The 20,955-nt window shown below is 35.2% G+C and overlaps 2 protein-coding genes across 2 annotated transcripts; both read left to right on the top strand.

Moving 5' to 3' along the window:
• Positions 1–715: 715 nt before the first annotated feature.
• On the top strand, positions 716–8,974 carry LOC134841650 (uncharacterized). Its single transcript, XM_063857683.1, has 3 exons — positions 716–917; positions 7,951–8,167; positions 8,790–8,974. Exons 1-3 carry the CDS (start codon positions 768–770, stop codon positions 8,972–8,974), a joined length of 552 nt encoding a protein of 183 aa, XP_063713753.1. The 5' UTR covers positions 716–767.
• A 441-nt stretch (positions 8,975–9,415) lies between these two features.
• On the top strand, positions 9,416–12,432 carry LOC134842607 (uncharacterized). Its single transcript, XM_063859021.1, has 5 exons — positions 9,416–9,619; positions 10,200–10,400; positions 10,771–11,006; positions 11,207–11,352; positions 11,978–12,432. The coding sequence occupies exons 1-5, from the start codon at positions 9,546–9,548 to the stop codon at positions 12,203–12,205; spliced, it is 885 nt and encodes a 294-aa protein (XP_063715091.1). The 5' UTR covers positions 9,416–9,545; the 3' UTR covers positions 12,206–12,432.
• Positions 12,433–20,955: the final 8,523 nt, after the last annotated feature.

The raw sequence follows: 20,955 nt of genomic DNA on the forward strand, positions 1-20,955 counted from the left end.
TCAATGACCGTTTTTTAGCCAAATTCATCACAGTGATAGTTGTAAAAAAGAAACAGATCAAAAACGACGTTTTTAGGCTTTTTTGAATGGTTTTGTATCTCAAAATTAGTATATTTTGGGGCCGAAAGCCAGGAGCAAATGAATCTCGTAAAAGATGCCAAAGGAGGGACCCTATGGGTGGTGTGTGGGTCAAAACTCTGAAAAGGGGGAATAACGTCATACCAAAAACACATCCGCCTGACGTGGTATGAGAAGTGGTATCATATTAAAGACATCAATTTTGAGTCGGATTAGATCAAAAACTTAGGAACGTTTCGTACAAAATGGACCGCCACAAAGACCCACATTGATTATTTTCGACGTAAAACTCCTATTGCCCATAACACAAAAAATATCCCACACAAGCGATTTTCACAAACTTTTGATGAACAATTTTTTCGCGAAAGTTATATCTGGGTCTAAAGAGAACATTTAGCTTTAGCTTCATGTCATTGATCATCATTCGGATCTACAGCTAATCACGCGAAATCAAATTTGTTTATAAGAGCTCCAATTTTTCAATCTTAAGTAGACGATCTTAAGTAATCAAAATTGTTCAAAAGCATGCAAATAAAAATTATTTCGTAAGTTACAAAGTGACCCTGACTACTGATGATGTTAGACCTTGTTTCAAACGCGATCTTACTCATTATTTGAACAAAATCTAATATTCAGGCAATCACATGTTATATTTATCACCGATCAGCTTCCATACTTAATAAGCTTTCATGATCTGCAATGACTTGAGTTATTTGGTTAAATTTAAACTAATATTGAACCATGAGATGAAGCAGACGGTGCTTTTGAGCTACTTGGCCTGCTGTGTCGTCTCATCCATCATCGGCTTTAATCACGTCGTCCTCAATAACACCTCTGAGGTATTTAAGTTGGGTGCAAATCGCATAACAGAACGACCGAATGCGCGAAAGTTTCAACCGATCAACGCCATTTAAACTGCCTAAAGCTGACTGATTTTGACTTTTGACTCTTTCACATAAGTGACAATTGATTTCTAAATAGCTAAAGATATTTGTAAGCCATTCGGTTTTTTTGGTATGAGTATGTCTTCCCGTTTAAGTTCTATCAACGCCTCTTAAATGGATTGTCAAGTTTTTCAAAATGCCAACATTTGAATCATTTTTAACAGAAAACAACACCAAAAAACTTAATTTTTTCTAAGCAAGCTATTCAAGCCTTAAAACTATAAAATATTTTGATTTATTTCCTTGATCGAATCGTTTTGCGAAAAATATAAGTTTTTCTAAGCAAGCTATTCAAGCCTTAAAACTATGAATTATATCAATTTATTTCATTGATCGCATCGGTTTGCGAAAAGTATAAGTTTTTCTTTTTTCTGAAGCTATTTAGGCTAAGAAATTTTGAAACATAACTTCAAAGATTAAAGAACATTTTATTAAACCAAGAAAAAGATTCAAAATTACTAAAAGAAAATTTCTCATATGGCTAGACAAACCCAATTAACTCAAACTTCAATAACGAAAAACCTTAAGCATTCTCCAAAACTAATTTAAGGAAATTTGACGAAGCCAGAGTTAGCAATCGAACATTTGTAGAGATCTTTGATCAAAGAAGAAATAACCTGGCCAAATTTGACACCAAAAACTGTAGCGACAAAAAAAGAACGGCAAAAAAGTTTTTTAGGGCGAGGAAGAACAGAAAAGAGATCTCTGGCTGTCATAATGGGTCAATAAAAAAAAGTTTCGAAAGACATTGAGTGGGAATCTTAAAACAGTAGGGAAAACCATCGAAGAAGCGGATGAAAATTGTCTGGAATAAACCAAAAAAAACTCGCTTCTGGAGAAAGCATGGAAAAAAAGGATTGCGTGCAGTTGCTAAAAATTTAACGTTCACCAACAAAATTTGGAGGGTTAGGTTGAACGATTTGTTTAAAAAAAGACAACTAAGTTGCTTTGAAAAGAAAGTTTTCATCGCATTTTTTAAAACTGTTATCGTAAAAAAGAACTATTATGGAAATTTAGTCTAAGAGCCAACCCTTATGCTACCTATGCGATGAAGAGTTAGCAAATTTAAATCATCTGTTTGATTCATGCAAAAAAACTACACGTCAACTGAAATCGATAGGTGCATAGAGTATATGCGACACCATCACGTCCATTATAGGAACAAAAGTGAAAGTTACTGTTCAAATAGTTACAGGATCGTGGAATGAAGTAAAACAAAAAACTGAGAATAGGATCATGAGACTTTTGAAAAATTCGCCTCTTTATAGGCTAAGGCTGTTCGAATAAAACAATAGAATGCGTACTAGATGTTATACAAATTTTTTATCATAAAACATACAAAGGAAAGAAGTTAAGTCTTTGGACCGAGATTTCTATTTAAGATTCGAGTTTTGCTGAAATCTAATTATGGTAAAAATTTGACTAAAATATTCTACTTAACAATTACCCCCTTTTCTTGATAGGAGGTTATTGTTAAGTAGATCTCAAACTTTAAACATAGTCACCAACAAAGTCTGAAAATATTTATAGTCAAAGTCTGGACACAGTCTTAAACCACGTATGAACACATTCTGTTACAAAATTTGAAAACAATGCAAAAATAAGAAAAAATCACAAGCAAAAACCCGACCAAAAACTTACTCAAAATCTGATATTAGAATTAAGTAAGGCATAAGAATAACACTAAGTTTTATATAAAATATTTGATTGAAACTTTTGTGTCTGGTTTTGGTTGACAAAAATTTAAAACAGTTGCAAATATTATGCTTGCGGTTTGTTCCAGTATTTTTTCCAGCTTTGAACACGTCTGCAACTACAAGATCTTTACCTGATTTGAACGTCATTCATTCGCAATCTTTAGAGCTAGGCAAAACCGTCAACACAAAGAAAACAGCATGCTCGAAGACAATGAAGTCAAACATAAGGACTCACGAACACAAGGAGAGTTATTGATAAGACGTTTATTTAATTAGACACACGAGTAGCATTTGCTTCACCTTGACAACTGGGAGTACTAATTTTGTTCTTTTTTGTCGTTTTTTCTAATCGCCTTATGTAGTATGTCTTTTTTCAACCAAAAAACCCAAAATCAATATCTTAGGATACGAAAACCATCCTAAGCTAGGCATTGAATCGCCCAAGAAAACTTATACAGACATAAACCGACAAGAACTAAAACATCAAGTAAAACCGACAGGAACTAACCGTCAATTCTGGCTGTCTTGATGGGACGACAAAAAAGGTTTCGAAAAACCATGAGTGGGAAAGTTAAGACGATAGGGAAAGCCATCGAAGAATCGGATGAAAATTGTCTAAAAAACACCTAAACTCACTTCTGAGGGAAAGAATTGAAAAACGGAATGGATCTGAACTCGGTTGGTGCATAGAGTAGTATATGCGGCATCATTACGTCCATTATAGAAACAAAAGCAAAAACTGCTGTTCAAACAGTTACAGGATCATGGAATGAAGTAAAAAAAAACTGAGTATTGCATAATGAAACTTTTGAAAAGCTTGCCTTTTTATAGATTAAGATTCTTCGAATAAAACCATGGAATGATTACTATATGTTAAACAAATTTTGTATTATAAAACAAACAAAGGAAAGAAGTTAAGTCTTCGGACCAAGATACAGTACTGATTTAAATTATCCGGACAAACCTTGAAATTTAAAACGCGTTTTTCTCAAATTGGGTTGAGTTTAGGTGAAAACTGATGAAGACAAAACTTGCTTAAAATTTTAGCTGAATTAATATGGTGTAATTTGTTTTGCGAAATTCGGGCCCAAAGTTTTACCCCAAAAATGGGTCATTTTGGCTTTTTTTAGTTAATCAAAAATTACGCCGAAACAATCCGGTCGATCACAGACATAGTTATATCAAAGTGAGCCCCTTACTTAGCCCAACAAACTTTAAGAAGAGTTTTATCTCCAAAAAAAGTTACAAATTGTTTAAAAACTGTTTTTAAATAAATAGTTGGTATTTTATATAGTAAAAACGACCTTTTTTGTCTATCAAACAAAAATAAATTAATTTATACAATATTTTGGAGATTATACCCTTCTTAAAGTTTGTTGGGCTAAGTAAGAGGCTCACTTTGATATAATTGGGTATAAAATTTTGGGCCCGAATTTTGCAAAACAAATTACACCATATTAATTCTGCTAAAATTTTAAGCAAGTTTTGTCTTCATAAGTTTTCACCTAAAATCAACCCAATTTGAGAAAAACGGGTTTTAACTTTCAAGTTTAAAGCGTTTTGTCCGGTTAATTGAAATCAGCACTGTATGTATTTAAAGTTCCAATTGTGCTGATCTTTGATGATCGTAAAAATTCTACTAAACAATTATACCGTTTTCTTGAGGGGAGTAATTGTTAAGTAGATCCCAAAGTTCAAACATAGTCACAAGCAAAGTCTGAACATAGTCACAGTCAAAGTCTGAACACAGTCCTAAATCACGTATGAACACATTCTGTTACAAATTTTGAAAACAAATGCAAAAGTAAGAAAAAATCACAAGCAAAACCCGATGTCAGTCTCACTCAAAATCTGATTTTAGAATTAAGCAAAGCATAAGAATAAAACGAAGTTTGTTTTAAAATATTTGATCGGAATTTTTGTGTCTGATTTTGGCTAGCAAAATTTTAAAACAGTTGCAAAATTTATGCATGCGGTTTGCTCCATAATTTTTTTGCCAGGTTTGATTACGTCTGCAACAAGATGATCTACACATGATCCGAACGTCATTCATTCGCAATTTTTGGGGCTAGGCAAAACCGTCAACACAGAAAAAAAACAGCATGCTCGAAGACATTCAAGTCAAACATAAGGACTCACGAATGCAGACAGAGTTTTTGATTAGACGTTTATTTAATTAGACACACGATGAGCATTTATCTCACCTTGATGATTGGGAGTGCTAATCACCTTATGCAGTATGTCTCTTTTCAAGCAAAAAACCCAAAAGCAATGGTTTTTATAACAGGCATTGAATTGGCCACGAAAGCTTATCCAGGCATAAACCGACAAGAACTAGTACATTAAGTGTTACCGCCGGAACATGATGCAGAAAAAAACTGAAACTCAAAAACCATTCCCAACACAAGAGAAAATCAAGATTCGGTTAATAATCACCAGCTTTTATGAGCATCTGAAAGCAATACAATTCAAAGGTGGAAGATTTCCCTTATGTCTCCTTGGTCCGGTAAAGGAAACTAACTTAGGCTGAAATCAAAATCAAATCAACCGAAAATTGCGATGAAGAATGTTTTATTAGTCCTATTGTCAGTGCCGGCAAAAAGTGAATTAAATCAGTTTTCGATTAAAATTCTTTTTTTAAAGTAAACTGATCTAAAAAAAACTAATATCAAATGCCGAGGATACATGAATTCATAGTTACGTTATAGCACAACTTTCAGAAAATTCCATTGGAGAATATGACATTACTGCTTTTGGGCAATTCTAATTTTGGCCTAAAACGTTCCAAAGACTACTTTTTCCCAGAATAAAATCAGTTGGTTTCCATTTAAAGTTAGCAACGGCTGTTACCACTGTTATCTACAAAACATTATCAATAAAACGCATTCAGATTAGTCTGAAGAGTTTAAAAGAAGTATAATCATTTTTAGCCTAAACGTATAATTTCAATCCCCGCGATATAAACGGATTTTTTTTAGTCACAGTAATAAGCAATCCTTCTAGAGTCCTCTGGAATTGTCACACTCGGCCTGAACAACTCAATTTTTGGTTGCCACGGCTGACCATGCAGAACTTCGGTCCCCTCCGTCTGAACATAAAACGATCATGTAGTTTTAACTTCTTCATTACATCTGCAACGTTCTGTTACATGAAACATTACATTCTGTTATATGAAACATTACGTTCTGTTACATGTTTACTAACCGATCATTGCTGGTTGTTTGCTTAGTAATTTATCCTAGGTTATAAGTCTCACCTTAATTCATCAAGTTTCTTGGCAAAAGTTATAGTTTAAAAATTTAGTTAGAAAGAGTATGAATTTATATAGTTTACATAGAAATTTATATAGAAATTAATGAACAACTGTCTTTAGTACCAATGAGGATGGGGTCAAAACCTAGTTATTACATTTAAATTAACACTTCGTTTGCCTGTAGTCCGCGTCTAGATTGCTGATTGATGTGTCCACCTAATGCTTTTCAGAGTATTGGGTCATCAGTTCCTTTAAATCCGTGCTGCTGCATTTTTGTTCAGGAACTTATAAAAATTCTAAGATCGTATCTTAATAAGTTTATAAAATAAAAAGAAACAAAAGAAAGAAAGAAAATTTTTCCGGAAAAGGTTAACTCGACTGAGCGAGTTGAAATGAGAATGGAATAAAAAAATTATGAAGATTTTAGACAGTTCCAATCTTAATGCAAGAATACGTCAAAGTACCTTTGTCTAATTCTAAACTTCATGGACTTTGTTTCATCGGATATCTTTCATTTTCCAGGTGTTTGGAAAATTTTCAGTAGTCTCATTTTTGAAGTTTTTAATATAAAAAAGCCGTTATTCATTCCGTCTCTGATTTGCAGGTGTTTCATTTTTTTGTGTCTTTCTAAGGCTCCAAAGACCGGGTGCTTATCGCTCTAATGTCTGCTTTTCAAAGCAAAACAAATTAACCGGTCAGCTTTTATGGCGACAAACTTTTTCTTTGATATCCGACAAAAAAGTCTGTGGAAAAAAAATTGAATATATTAAAAGGAATTCAGCTTTGAAAAAATGGAAAAAAATCGGACTAAAATTTAAAGGACTTTAAATAGAACAATAGACTTTTGTCTACATGTATTATTTGCAATACTACACATGAAACATTACATTCTGTTATATGAAACATGACGTTCTGTTATATGAAACTGACACCTGGTGATTTATTGTTCCGAAAAGCTTTGTATTCAGGTGTGTTTTCTTTTTGTTTTTTTTAACAGAAAATCGGGTACAACAAATACTCGTCAGAATAGGGCGATCGATATCAAATTAAAGCAGTTTCAAGTGTGATTCGAACAAAATTAAAAATTATTATAAAATTGTCTCAATTCCGAGAAAAACTGGCTTGAAATTTTTCAGTTATAGTTCAATTTGTCGTGAGTAAAGCGATCGCTTAACGTTCGTTAAACAAAAACTCAACTTTTATGTAGATTTTAAATCTAGGAAAGCAAGATTTTATTCAAAACAAAACAGTTTTGGAAGTTTATTAGCGCTTCCTTTTTCAATAAAAATTTTCAAAAAATGGTTGTGAGAACAATAAAAAATTTATTGTTGTTTGTTTTTCATTCACTTTTTGATGTCAAATTTTAACAATTATGCCTATTTTGCTGACATTATACGCATTTGTATAGTTCTCTAATTACAACACTTCTTGAAAACGACACTAGTTTGAAGAAAAAAAGAGAAAAAAAATCTCTGTGCATTTTCTTATGTATGTGGTGGGAACATTCTGTGCTACTTGCACAGCAACCAGCAATGTTTTTTTTGAGTGTGTTCTATTTGTTGGTCAGGCATGTGAGGTCCAGAGTTTCGCGTTCGACTTGAGTTTACACCAACAGAATTGATTACAGTGGATGAACTATCACTCCCAAAATACGTTCCAGAAATGATAAAGGTCGATTTTGACTTCCAGGAAGGATAACAGCCAATTTGACTTCAAGTTTAAAATCAGAACAATATTATTTTTATCCGCAGAAGAAAAGGACCAATATGCGAGCAAGCTGATCAATTCGTTACAGATCAACTGCTTGAGACCTACGTGCAACTTTTTTGGTTGTTTTACAGCTGAATCGTATCAGAATCGTATCAGATCACCCGCAAGCAATGAGCATGCATCCACGCTTGGCCTCGAACCAACAACCTGTCGGCTGACTTATCGAGATCATGTCACATCACAATCACCTCTTTAATGTGTTTTTTAGGTAGTGACAGACAAGCTAAATGAGCAGCAGAACCAAACAGCTCACAGGAGTCTTAATTCAGAGAGACTGCTCTACTGTTCCAGTGTGGGGTTCTGGAGTCTGGGTGCCCTGGGTTCATCTTTCCTTGCTTTCCAGCTAGTCTGCAGTGGTCCCTCCCGTATAGGGTGCAAGAAGACAGTGTACATCAGTGCACTAATAGCATCCATTGGACTCACAGGCACCACTGCAGAACATGATCTAGTATCACAATTTAAATTTTAAAAGTTTCATACTGGCTCTTTTCCAGTTCATCTTTTCAACTGATTTGCAATTGCATTTAAATCTCTTTTCAACTGGTTTGCAATTTTAAAAGCCCATTTATCCACGGGGGAAAGGACCAACACAAGAGCTGTACAGCTCATCACGGCGAACCGCTGTTGTGCCCCTGTTTAAGAACTACATGCTATTTTTTTGGTTATTTTTCTGGGCTGGGTAATGTTGCTTCACCCTCAAGCTACGAGCCCTCAAGCAAAAAAAAACATTTACTCAAAGAGCGAGGGGCGCCTTCTCAACTGAAAATTAAAATTTTTTTTTGTCCGCGCTTTTTCGCAGAACTATATGCAGTTTAGTAAGTAATATTTTGAAGTTTTTTGAAGAACTTTTTAGGAAACTTATGTTATTCTAGAAAATTTACGGTTTTAGTTTCAATTAACGATTTTATCTTTAACCGAGGTAAAATCGTGAAATCAAAATTATGAAAGTCTTACATTTTTTTTTTCAACTGGTTCGTTTCTTTTGTTAAAATTCATTTTACTCAAATCAAAGTCTGAAAAACTATGACTCTTGTTCATGTCCTGCAGTGCAATTCTCATTCGGCTTCGTGAGCTTCCCGTGGTTGTTGCCGGTGGGAAGACTGGTGACAGGGTTCGGAGACGGCATCCTCTTATTCACTGCCGAAGTCTACCTTGACTCCGTCACTCCTCCTTCCAAAGAACACTTCATAAGGTTAACTCACTGGATACGAGTCCGAAACCTTTATGCATGATAATTGTATTTTAAAAAAATGTTCTTATATTAACCACAGTTATTGCATAATTTACAAACTACTTCAAGTCAGAGAGAGCGTCATAAGACTATACCGGCCTTTTTTTCAAAAAAAGTAATGTTTTCCAGCGTAAACATAGAATATATATTTCCCGGTACAATAGAAGACATCCCCTAACAAGACAATTTAATGCTTATTTGACTGTTTTGATTTTTGAATTTTGAGCCTTAAATTGACGAAGTTCTCTGCAAATAAATTTTTATGTGCACTAAGTTACCGTCTATTAACAAGGAAAAGAAAAAAAAACGTGAATCTCGGTTTAGCTAAATTAGTCCATTTAATTCGACATGAATACCTAAATTATTAAATTTACCGCGAGTATTGCATAAAAATTCATCCTTGTCAATTTGAGCATTCATATTCTGTGAATTAACCTTTTACTATACTTTGAACCCTCTTTGCCCTCTCATTCCTCGGAGGCGTGTTCATCTCGGAGCTACTCGGAACTTACTTTCTTCTGGGTTCCCCAACCCTATTCCCTCTTCTTAACTTTATACCCCTTCTGGGCTACATGGTGGCAGTGGCAGCTATGTTCCGATCATACGATAACCCCAGTGACGTTGGAACCAGAGGAGCGACCGACAGGTAAGCATGGAGGGATACCGACCTTAGATGAGGGCGGTTTAAAACGCAAATCATTAAATAACAAAGCATGTACACTGAGAAAAAAGGCGAGAAAGTATCGAAACGAACGTTTTAAATTGGGAGGGGAGGGACGACAATGAAAAGACTTAGTATCTACAATTTTTGTTGAAAGCTCTTATTTAATGACAAATTTACAGTTCCCATTCGAGAAAAGTGACAAAAAATGCATGTCAATCTGAACAGAGGTTCTACCATGGGTTCATCGCAAAAAGCTGATCAGTTCTATCTTTTATTCCCTTCACATGGTCAAATACGGAATCCCGGTCGCCGTATAAAATAGCAAAGAATATTTGTAAATATTTCTTTACTTCATATCTTTGTGCCATTTTCTTGGTTACGCAATTTTTTGTTCGAAAGGTGCATCGTGCTTAAAAGGATTCAATTTTTTACACACTCAGCGTGCCACGAGGGTTCTTTGAAGTTCTTGAATTTGCTTGGAAAAATCATTTCTAAGCCATAGTTCCTTCCACCCCTAGAGGGGTAGTGGAAATAATAAAACTTGCATATCTATTGATGACAGAGCACAGTGGATTCTGAGCCAGTTCTACGAGGATGACGTGGACGACTACCAGGAGCTGGAGCCCATGATCCAGTCTCTCCTCTCCTCGTCCTCTGTCGCCTTAACACACCCCCCGCACTCCTCCTCTGCCTCACACGCTGCTGGGCGCATCTCAGTGGCTACAACCTCACTGTCACACGACACATCAAGATCCTTCAGGACGTAATGCAACTAGCTAATTATGGATAACATGAATCGAGTTACAAAGTTCGAGATCTCTAAGCGTTACAAGACTTTTAACCATAAGTACCATGATGCCTTGAAGCATGATGAAAGCAAGTACAGTGATAGGATATCCATTTTTTCAATTTCTTTAAGTCCAAGTATCAATTCAATCGTATGCTATGGTGGCACTACGGACTATTTTGGACTACATTTTGCATTATTTTTGGCAGAACAAACTGAATTTTTTAGAAAAAAAGTTTCCGATACATTTATCTGAATTGCCTGATGGTTCGGTTGCGTATATACAAAAAAGTTAGACTTTATAGTTGGACATAAAAATTGGGGAAATGATTCTGTGGCGTTTCAGATTGGACGTGACAGCAGTTTGGACCATGCTGGCCCTGGTGTTCCTAGAGAAATGCAGTGGAGCAACTGTGCTTTTCTATTACTCGTGTCGCTTCTTCGCCAACCGAGTGGACTCCCTCTCCACCCATCAAGGTCAAATACTGACGGTACTATGTACTATGGTGGCCATGATAGTGTGTGCACTGTCAAGTAGATACCAAGGTTTCCATGCACATCGCCTGCTATGGGTCATTATCGGTGAGCAAATATTAAACTCGTTACCCTATAATGACGTTCTAAGAAAAATTATTCATGAAAATGTCGGATTTCTATTCATAATGTCAAGACATTTCATTGCCTCTTTTCTAAATTTCTATCCATCTCAAGGCTAATGTTAAGACTCCCTTTTTGCCATCATTCAAGACCCTACACGGTATCAAAAAGTTAGTCCTGTTTAGGCTCTCTAGGTACTGTTGCGTCTTCAGTGGCTCTGGAGTTGATGTTCGAAGTGGACAACCAGAGATCCTCGCGTCTTCTTGCACTCTGTGGCTCATTATCGTTCTTCTTCTTCTACACTATGGGACCCAGACTCGCTCTAGAACAGGTACTATCGACTGCACAGTGCACGGTTGAGTTACAGTTTTTGTTCGGAATACCGACTACTTGGTTGAGTTTTTACAGCTCTTGGGTGATTTTTGAGCCATAATGACGTATCTGAAGCATTAGCGGATTTAGGGTGGGGGCGGGAGGGGACGTCTTTTTTCTCCCCTCCCCCCTCAGGGATTCGACCCCCAGCCGACCCAAAGGGTCCCCCCTTTGGTACTATTTGAGATATCCATTTTGGCTGACTGACCTTCTAAAGACGCCTTTGGTGCCAATCTCTACAAATTTTGAGGGGGGAGCGCGCGCCGAAAAAACGCGATTTAACTGTCGATATTTTCCAAAAAGTGCTAAGGTCGACAAAACTTTCAATATTTTTTTGAAAATCCGCCCCCTCGAGAAATTCCTAGATCTGCGCCTGATCTGAAGGTTTTGAAAATTTTGGGCGCTCCTCTTTACATCGAAATCTACTGAAAAAAATTGCTGTAAAATCAGAAGGAAAACTGAATTTTTTAAAGATTTTTCTTTACTTTTGACCTCCTTCTGAATTACTATGGTCTGAACATTCTGTGCTACCTGCAGACCAACTGGCCATCCTTGCTTCCTGTAAATTGTTTCCTTGTAATTAGGTGCGGTGTGAAGACATGTGCTATCAGAAGAAGCTGCGACACATTTCCCTAATGAAGAAGGCGGAGTGGCTCACTCTTCTTCTGGTGGCAGAAATAATCCCCCCTCTCATGGACTCAATCGGCAGATACTTCTTCTTCATCTTCATTGGGTTCCAGTTGCTACTACTTGTTGTGTACATGTATAGACTGAGTTCTGTCTCCAATGCAACCGACGGATCACCTCACTGATTATGTATTTTGGGTTTCCACCATAGTGTATCCGAATTCCCCTGTCTCGATGTCGTGCCATGGGATATTTTTACTGATGTTTTTTCACTATGATCTCACTCTCTACTCGAAGCATAAAGGTGATCCAAATAGTAATAGGAAAAAAATTACTGCTTCAGAAATGTGATTTGATGAACAAAAACATTTGATGGGAAAAAAGCAAAATTCTCAACAAGAAATTGAAGTTTAATCCGTTAATGTTTTCTTTTTATGTCAACCAAACAACGATTCAAAACTTTGATGAAGTTTCTGCTTATGTCTCTTTGTCTTAGTGGGCTTTGTCTTTTCTCGATGGGGGCGTATTTTAAAAAAGAATTTTGAAAGTTTGGTCGACTTAGGTATACCAAATTGATTCTTACGAAGACAAAAAACGGGTCACAAATGCCAAAACATCTTGACCAAAAAATTGCTTTTATTCGGCGCGCGCTCCCCTTCATAATTAGTATATATTGGCGTCAAAGGCGTCATTAGAAAAACTTTGGGGTTAATACCAAAGGGGGACCATTTGGTTGGTGAGGGAGTCGAATCGCTGTCCAATTACTATTCTCATGATGGAAGGACCGAATCATGGAAAGTTTTCAACCAATCGGATCCAGTAGAAAGCAAAAAGCCAGAAGTCAAAAGCAAAAAATGAATTATAGCAACCCGTGCAGATATAATATTTTGTGTTTTGTTTTTTTACTTTTCTGGAAATCATATCTGTGAAAAAGTATTAGGCTGACACCCTCGTCCCCAAACAGACCAAATTAAGATCAGTTTCATTGTCTTTATCTAAAAAAGTTGGAAAAATGGATATCATTGATTTACAATGGGTTGTAATGGTTTCCCGGGTTGAGAAACCATTAAAACCCATGGTTCCACGAAAAAAAATACAGAGACCATGAAAAAAATGCTTGTCATACAATTTTCTCAGACAAAAAATTGTGGAACAAGCATTTTTCGAGCTCAATCTTTTCAAAAATTATCTTAAATAGTAGTAAAACTCAAACAAAACAAAATGACGGCATTTTTGTTTGCATGAAAGCAACTTTGGCATCAAAAAATTTTGAACAAAAAAATGCGTTTCATCAAATTTCATATATGAAAACTGTATGATATGCAACTTTCCATGGAACAATGCAATTTTAAGTTAAAAATTGTCTAATCCTTTTTTTGGTTGCGAACTTGTTTCTTTGCTCAAATGAAAAAACAAAAAAATGGCTTGCAAAGTTTGATTTTTCGTGTCTATAAGGTACCCCAGGTTGAGTTTTCCAAACAAATAGTCCAAAAAGCACAAGCAAGTTTTTTTTATGGACAGATTTTTTTTTTCGTTTTCACATGCTAAGGCAAACCTAAGATTGTAAAAATAAACACGCCCCTTTTCTCGAACATCGAAAGTATATAATTATGTGATGAAATGTTAAGATTAACCACATAACTAATATCAACAAATGCAGTTTGTTTATCTGCGTGGTAACTTCAGATCATAATTTATTATACTGTTTGTAATTTATTGTATGGAAAAAATGCTTATCATACAGTTTCACAGAAAAAAAATGTGGCAAAAAGCTTTTAATTCAATTCCAAAATGTGGCAAAGTAGTGCTTATTACAAATTTCATAGGATGGAAAATGCTTATTTTGCTCTTTTCATACAATTTTATCAGTCCATGAAATAGTTCAAATCTGTATGATAAGCATTTTTTATAGTATGAAATTGTATGATAACATTTTTGTCGGTTCGCATCCATGGAACTCGAGTCAAGTGCGGAAACCTATAAATAAAGGGGAATCCCTCATACGCGAAGGACCAAATTTGTCAGCTAAGAATTCGTCAGCAAATCAAAGCTCAGTGTTCAAAAAATTGGAAGAAATAAGCAAAAAGTTAAGTCGGTTTTGGATAATTTAAAAGGTATTGAGTGGTTGAACATTTTTGCGCTTTCGATTCTTCGCGCATAAGAGTAGCCCACATGAACAAATACTGCACTATAAGTAGCATAAAAAAAGGCACGACTTCAAATTTTAATCATTTCTTATCTTTGAGTAAAAACACAAATGTCTTCAATCTCGCTAGACTAGACTGTCTTGGACCCAGATAGCTTCTTGTTCATTTTTCATCATCACCCAGGTGGTGGTCGGCGATTATGCCGCAACCATGATAACTCAAAATGGGTAAGTCGCAACAAACAAATGGTGGCGACTTTGCGCAATCCAAAAAAAAATGTCGCAATTAGGTGCGAGGTAGAGTTTTAGGTGGCGGTTTATGCCGCAACCATCGCCATGCAAAATGAGCATCTTCCAACTGCGCGTGATCAAAAATCATGGGCAATTTCGGCCGATCCGAACAAAAAAGTGCAACTTTTTGCGACCGTGATTTTTCTGCGCGACTTTGTGCGACCAAAAAACTCAGCCCGACATAGCGGGATCCAATTAGAATTATTTTGCGACTATGCGTTTCAAATGAGCAAGGTGAAATCTATATGAAGTTCTCTTTGGAACCAACAGCTTGCAGTACACAATTTTGCTTGTGAGGCTGTTGCATAATGCGTTACTCAGATGAAAGTGTTTTCTTGGGCAGAAACTTATTGAAGTTTTCAACAAGGGTAGGAAAAAAAACAATTTCACTGTTGATTTCTAGATAATCCATTACTGAGGCGAATTTATTGGTAACTTGCAACGGAGTTTTACATTGGATTCTCATTGTCAGTCTATATAAAATTTAAAAAAAAATGATTTTAAAAAAGGGTTGTAATCCTAATTTTTCACAAATCAAAAAGATCAATTTTAATCGATTATGATCAGTTATCATGAATTATAGTTTTTTCGTGAATTATTCTTAAATTTTCTAGCATAAACACAATGCCCGTTAAAAAGATATTAACCGTTAAGAAGAATTGTCTGTTGTAGAAAATTTAGTTGCAAAAAATGAAAAAAATAAAATAAAATTGATAAAACAAGAATTTTTTTTACTTCGAAAGTTAAAATGTTTGAATCCCTTTTAATCGAAAATGATCGTTTTTTATTTTAAGATATACAGACTTAAAAAATAATTGTAATTGATTAGCATTCATCAAACACTTACGCAGGATAACAACAAACAAATCTGTTCGAAAAATTTTGTTAAGTTTGCTATTGCGGCCTTTCGCGATTTTGACAAGATCAAGTTTTCTAGGCAATAAAAAACTGGAGCTTTCTTTTTGAGTAACATTCGCTTCAAAAATGAGCATTGTGTTTGTTTTTTTTAATCGCAAATTGTGAAAGTTTTTCATCAAATTGTCAACTAACTACCAAAACCGAAAACGATGTATGAGCTAAACAATCGAAATCAAATTATTTCTTGAACCTGAAACTGTTTTCACGTTCTCCTACACAAATATTAGATTTTTTTCGTTTTCGCGTAATATCTTTTTTCAAAAACGCTAAAAACTTCTCTTTCCTTTGTATCGCAGATTAATGTATACCTTGATTAATGTCTGATAATTTAAAAATTCAAATTTTAAAAAAATCATTGTTGAAAATTTTTGCCAAAGTTTTGATACTTTCGTTACATTATTTGTGTAAAACAAAATTAAAACTTTTCAGGTTTTTTCCAATTTTTTTCTAATGCGAAACGGTCAAATCTATGGTTACTCTAGGCTTGAGTAACCAAGGGTTTTTTCACTTGTGTTGGTTTACGAACACAACCAAAAAAATTTTGAGAAATTTAAATGTAAAAAAATTATTATTTTTGGTTCATGGAAAAATGCTAGTCATACAATTTTCATATATGAAAAATCAGTAATCATAGACTTCACATGCAATTTTTTGTACTTATGGAGTTGTATGAAAACCTTATGATTAGCGTTTTTCCATTTATGAAAATCGTATGATTAGCGTTTTTGGTCAACCCGGAGATATTGCCCCACAGTTAAATTGCCACAGTTGACGCAATTTTTGTATATTATATCTGTGCCAATTGTTTCTCCTAGCATGTAAAATATAAAAGAAAGCTTTAATTGTGAGACGTGTACTATACAAACCAGGGGCGGATCTAGGATTTTCCCCGAGGGAGGGGGGGGGCTTTTAAAAACATTTCGGAAATTTTGTTGACCCCTTTTTTAGGTCGATCCAATTGACTTTCTGAGCTCTCCCAAATAACAATAAAGCCCCATTTTGACCAATTTTTCTGTTTTGAAAAAACAGGCCAAAAAAGTTCTGTAATACTTAGACCCAAAATAGCGTTTTTTTCGCCGCACGCTCTTCCCTCAAAATTATATTATATTTTGTCGCCAAAGGTGCCTTAAGAAAAGTTTTAGGGTCAGTCAGCAAAAAATGGACAAAATCTCAAAATAGTACAAAGGGGGATCCTTTGGGGCCGGCAGGAGGTCGAATCCCTGAAAAGAGGCATTCGCCCCCCCCCCCCCCCACTGGTGGTTCTGGGCAAAAAATATATTCAATGATTTGGCACTTCCGATAGAAAGAGGGTGAATTTTACCGAAAACAGGTCGAGAGACTGTTCAACACTGTCAACATTTTTCGCCGAAATTGCATCGACGACCTCATCCACCGCTTCCTCTCCCTCTGATTGGTCAATTTCTTTCTTATGCTCTTACCAATCAGAAACCTTGTTTATCTCCTCCGCAATCGCCTCTTTTTCCCCTTTTCATCGTGTCATAACAGTCCTTGCTTTATTAATTTGGTCAGGTGACTATTTGATTCGGTTCTCTCTCTCCGATATTTTCCCGACAAATCTGTGTGTGTCGTCATTTTGACTCATGTCGTCGCGGAAAACGCTCAATTTTTGCTTCATCTCCTCAAAAGTAGCTTCAGCTTTGGCTACTTATTTTTTGGCGCCATCTAGGTTTTCAAGGAATGCAAGAGGGTCGTTTAATTTTCGGGTTTGATTACAAGCAGGGTTTCTATTTCCACAACTTCAGTTGAGACCTTTGTTTCCATCTCAGCTTGTTTGTCGACCACCTCAAACTTTGTTTCAGTATGCCGGCTTTGACCTTGAAAGAAAAATATATTTCTAATAAATTTTAATCTTCATTGTACTTTGAAGTCTCAACGATATTTGGCCCGTGAAAAACTTAATTATCAGGCTAATTTTTCTTTTTTTTTATACAAACTCAATTCCGTTTTGACTCAATGTGTTATTAAGCCTCGAGTTCATTTGGTGCTCTTCACTAAAAAGTTGTTTTTTTATTTAACCACTATTTTCCCTTCTATGGCGCCTTGTGATAAATCACTACAACCCCCCCCCCCTCTGCTTGTGACGGGTTTGGTTTGCTGTTCTTCCGATATATCCTTAATATTATTATTTAAACTGAAAAAACTCTTTTTTCTGCTTCTTGAAAAATTTTCTTGATCTAAAAAAAATTAATTTGCGCGTTCGATTTTATTTGAAAAAAAAAGGATTTTTGTTCCGACTATTGAAAATGGAGAGGAAATTTGGATTCGGATGTTTTAATTTTTTTTGTGTTTAGCGCAAAACCAGGTACCACAAAAATTATCGCAGGGGGTCGAGCATAATAGAGGCTTTTCAGCCGTGATACGAAAGACATTTCACAAAGTTGAAAAAACTTTCCAGTGTCGAGAAAAGCTGGTTTGAAGCTTTGAGTGTTAGCCTGATTTCGAGCAAATGAAGCGATCGAGTAACGTCCTTGTCTAAAATTTTGAGGCTAAGAAAACTTGACTTCACTAAAACGAATGCTTCCTAGGCAAAAAACTAGCTCAACTTAGAGCTACCTTGTGTTATATTTTTTGTGAAAAACAATTTCAAAAAAAGTTGTCTACTTTTTTCTCTTTTTTTCATTGCTGATTTTCTCGACAATTAAGTCGATTATGTCTATTTGACTATTTTTTTCACGCTTGTATATATTTCATATCATATCGCGTACAAACAGCGACTTCAATTTGAAAAACGTCAGATGGAAAAAAGTAATGAATGCAAAGAAACAAATAGTGTTTTTTTGAAAAGTTAACCCAATTTTTGCTGTTTGGTTGCAGAGTTTGCCTTCTTTTCAACAGAACAAACCAAATGAGTTTTTATAAAAAAATCAAACCTCAAAAATCTACATTGAGCGTGAACAAATTTTAAGATTTTTTTTCTGAAAAAAAAAACACAAAAAAACACCAATACTTATATACGAGTACTCGTTTTCTTTTGTAAATTTATATAATTATATACGAGTACTTAAATACTTATTTACGAGTACTCGTATTCTTTGTAAATATATATATTTTTAACTTTTGTATGAATACGATCGGATCATTTTGGGCTACTTGCACCGCAACAGGTTATCCTTGTTAGTTTTTTGAAACAGTTGAAAAATAGAGACTTAGATAAGAGAGACTCACCTTAGATTGCTAGATGTTTGGTAGAAATAGCGGTCTTTTGCTGTGTTTACTGTTATAAATGGATGTTAAAAGTGAATAGTACCAGAGTGCCATGTTTCCGTTTCTTTCCTTTAAGCCGAAGGGAATCTTAGAGTTTAATGTTTAATTTGCTGGACAAGTAGAGTTTCGAGTTATTATCCGCAAAGCTTCTTGTTTTCGCATTAATATAAAAATATACTCAAGTGTGATATGTGTTTCGCTAATCTTTTCCAGCCGTAGTTTTATGTCTGATTCCTGTTCATTTTCATGAGAGAGTTAATTTTCTCGTATTTTTAGTTAGCGCGAATTTAGTATGCGGTTATATGTCATTATCACAAATCAAAATTTCAAAATAAAAACCAGCAAATTCTAAAACATAATAATGTAATACAAAGAAGTAATGTTACAGAAATTGCTGGTTTTTAATTTAAATTTTTGATTTGTGATAATGACACGTTAACGCATATTAAAGTCGCGCTAACCAAAATACGAGAAAAACGTCCTCTCTCGTGAAAATAAACAAAAATAATACAAAAACTACGGCTGAAAAAGATTGGCGAAATACATCTATTGCTTGAGTGGACCTTTATTTTAATGTGAGAACAAGAAGCTTTCCGGATAATAAGAAATCACCAAACAAAATTGTTTCTTAACCAGTTCTCCCGGTAGTGGAGAAACTAATTCCTTGTCGGAGCTCGTTTTTCAGGAAGGGCCCGTTGTCAGAAATTATTTTTTTTCTATATTGACTGTTAGCTCTGCGAAAGCTTCGCTCTCCCTTTAGCTGTCCCTTTTATCGAAATGTTTTTGATAAGAGTGAAATATCAAACGCTTTTTCAACTATTATGTCTATCGTAAAATTTTCTACAAAAAACTCTTCTAAATGACAAAAACAATTTCAAATTACAAATTTGACTCTCATTGTTTTACATAAAGTTGGTTCTTAGCTACTAAAAATTTACCAAGTTAGCCAACCAAGGTTGACGTCTGAAAAATCATTGAGGTTTACAGTATTTTTATTTCTAAAGCTATTTAAAAGAATTATAAATAGTTTGTCTGAAAATTTCTGACTAAAAACTTTGATTTAATCATGTAACTTTTTGAGTGAAAAACCAGCTCCTTGCTTCTAAGATCATCAAGCGCGTTCAAGCTCGGCTTCTTTTTCGTTTTGTTTAAGGCCTCCAAAGTCCCTAATTTGGGAATGGTTTGTTTATTTGACCTATTTAATTTTCCATACTGCCATCCGCGCTATTTCCCTCAAGTCTGTATTGCTGAAAGTGGAGGCTTACCACGGAGTCTGGTTTCTTACGTTCCTCAATTCCAGTGATCGAAAGTAAACCATTTTACCCAAATCTTTTCATATACTACTTCAGCAATGGTAAACATGATTCTTTGTGGTAAAATTAACTTGAACATTCATAATACTTCGTATCATGCTCGCAAAATATTGGTTTTAATTACCTCTATATTAAAATTTGCATCTTTTTGTGAGTTTCAGAACTCTTCCCAATAACGCAAGGCTTATCTTTGCCCTCGATGGTTTGTCACGGGGAGTGTGCCGCCACTTTTGTCGACCAGTTATCAGGGATCACTTTTGTCAACCAACGCGCCCTTTTAGTTTCAAAAGCTTATTCATTTGTTCCCAATTAGGTGTACTCCTAGAAAAGTATAGAAAGGGCCTTGGAAAATAATACACTCGTACTGAGTTGAGGCGCAGCTCCTATAATTCAGTAATGGTCTCAGTATCTGTTGATTTTTGATACCAATTTATGGATACCCTCTTATCTTGTAAACTCATGTTCAAATGCAGGAACAGCAAATTGCCGTTTGATGGGTTTCGATTAGTGTGAATTATAGACTTGGATGAAATGAATCAGCAGAAACAAGAACAAGAGTTGAATCACCCTGACTGTTTTAACAATGTCATACAGATACCAGAGGAACAATTTCACGTGTGGAGTAACCTTCTGAATTTTCTTAGCGCGGCAGCAGCTTTCACAATCTCAGACTTTAATGGTTATTGATGCCTATAAGTCAAAGAATTTTTTTCCAAATCTAAGATGGTACTAGTTTCGGTATCTCTCACATTCGACTCTCTCCGGCCTATATATTTTTTTTCATGCTGCAAAAAACTCAAAAAGAAACTTCCATGTCAACCAATGGCTGTACATCTGCCCAGTCAGCATATCCTGTTTCGATTCAAAAACATACTCCACCAGCCACAGATGTGCAAGAATTAACGCGAGGAAAGCTCCCACTGCTTGCTAGAATTTTCATTTGCACATACCAAGATATATTACACTTGAAAAAATATTTGTTTCTGATCTCCATATTCAGAAGCAATATAATTGTCAATCGTTGATTTTCAGGAGATCACTC

This window comes from Symsagittifera roscoffensis, chromosome 3, assembly GCF_963678635.1.
Source record: "Symsagittifera roscoffensis chromosome 3, txSymRosc1.1, whole genome shotgun sequence".
In the NCBI taxonomy this organism is placed as follows: Eukaryota; Metazoa; Xenacoelomorpha; order Acoela; family Convolutidae; genus Symsagittifera; species Symsagittifera roscoffensis.

What these genes read in the sequence shown, in the direction of transcription:
- LOC134841650 (XM_063857683.1), top strand. Translation starts at nt 768, where the DNA reads ATGATCTGCAATGACTTGAGTTATTTGGTTAAATTTAAACTAATATTG. An exon ending in TCCTCAATAACACCTCTGAG is followed by an intron (nt 918 to 7,950) that starts GTATTTAAGTTG and finishes TGTGTTTTTTAG; the next exon opens with GTAGTGACAGACAAGCTAAA. An exon ending in AGCATCCATTGGACTCACAG is followed by an intron (nt 8,168 to 8,789) that starts GCACCACTGCAG and finishes CATGTCCTGCAG; the next exon opens with TGCAATTCTCATTCGGCTTC.
- LOC134842607 (XM_063859021.1), top strand. Translation starts at nt 9,546, where the DNA reads ATGGTGGCAGTGGCAGCTATGTTCCGATCATACGATAACCCCAGTGAC. An exon ending in ACATCAAGATCCTTCAGGAC is followed by an intron (nt 10,401 to 10,770) that starts GTAATGCAACTA and finishes GTGGCGTTTCAG; the next exon opens with ATTGGACGTGACAGCAGTTT. An exon ending in CCAGACTCGCTCTAGAACAG is followed by an intron (nt 11,353 to 11,977) that starts GTACTATCGACT and finishes CCTTGTAATTAG; the next exon opens with GTGCGGTGTGAAGACATGTG.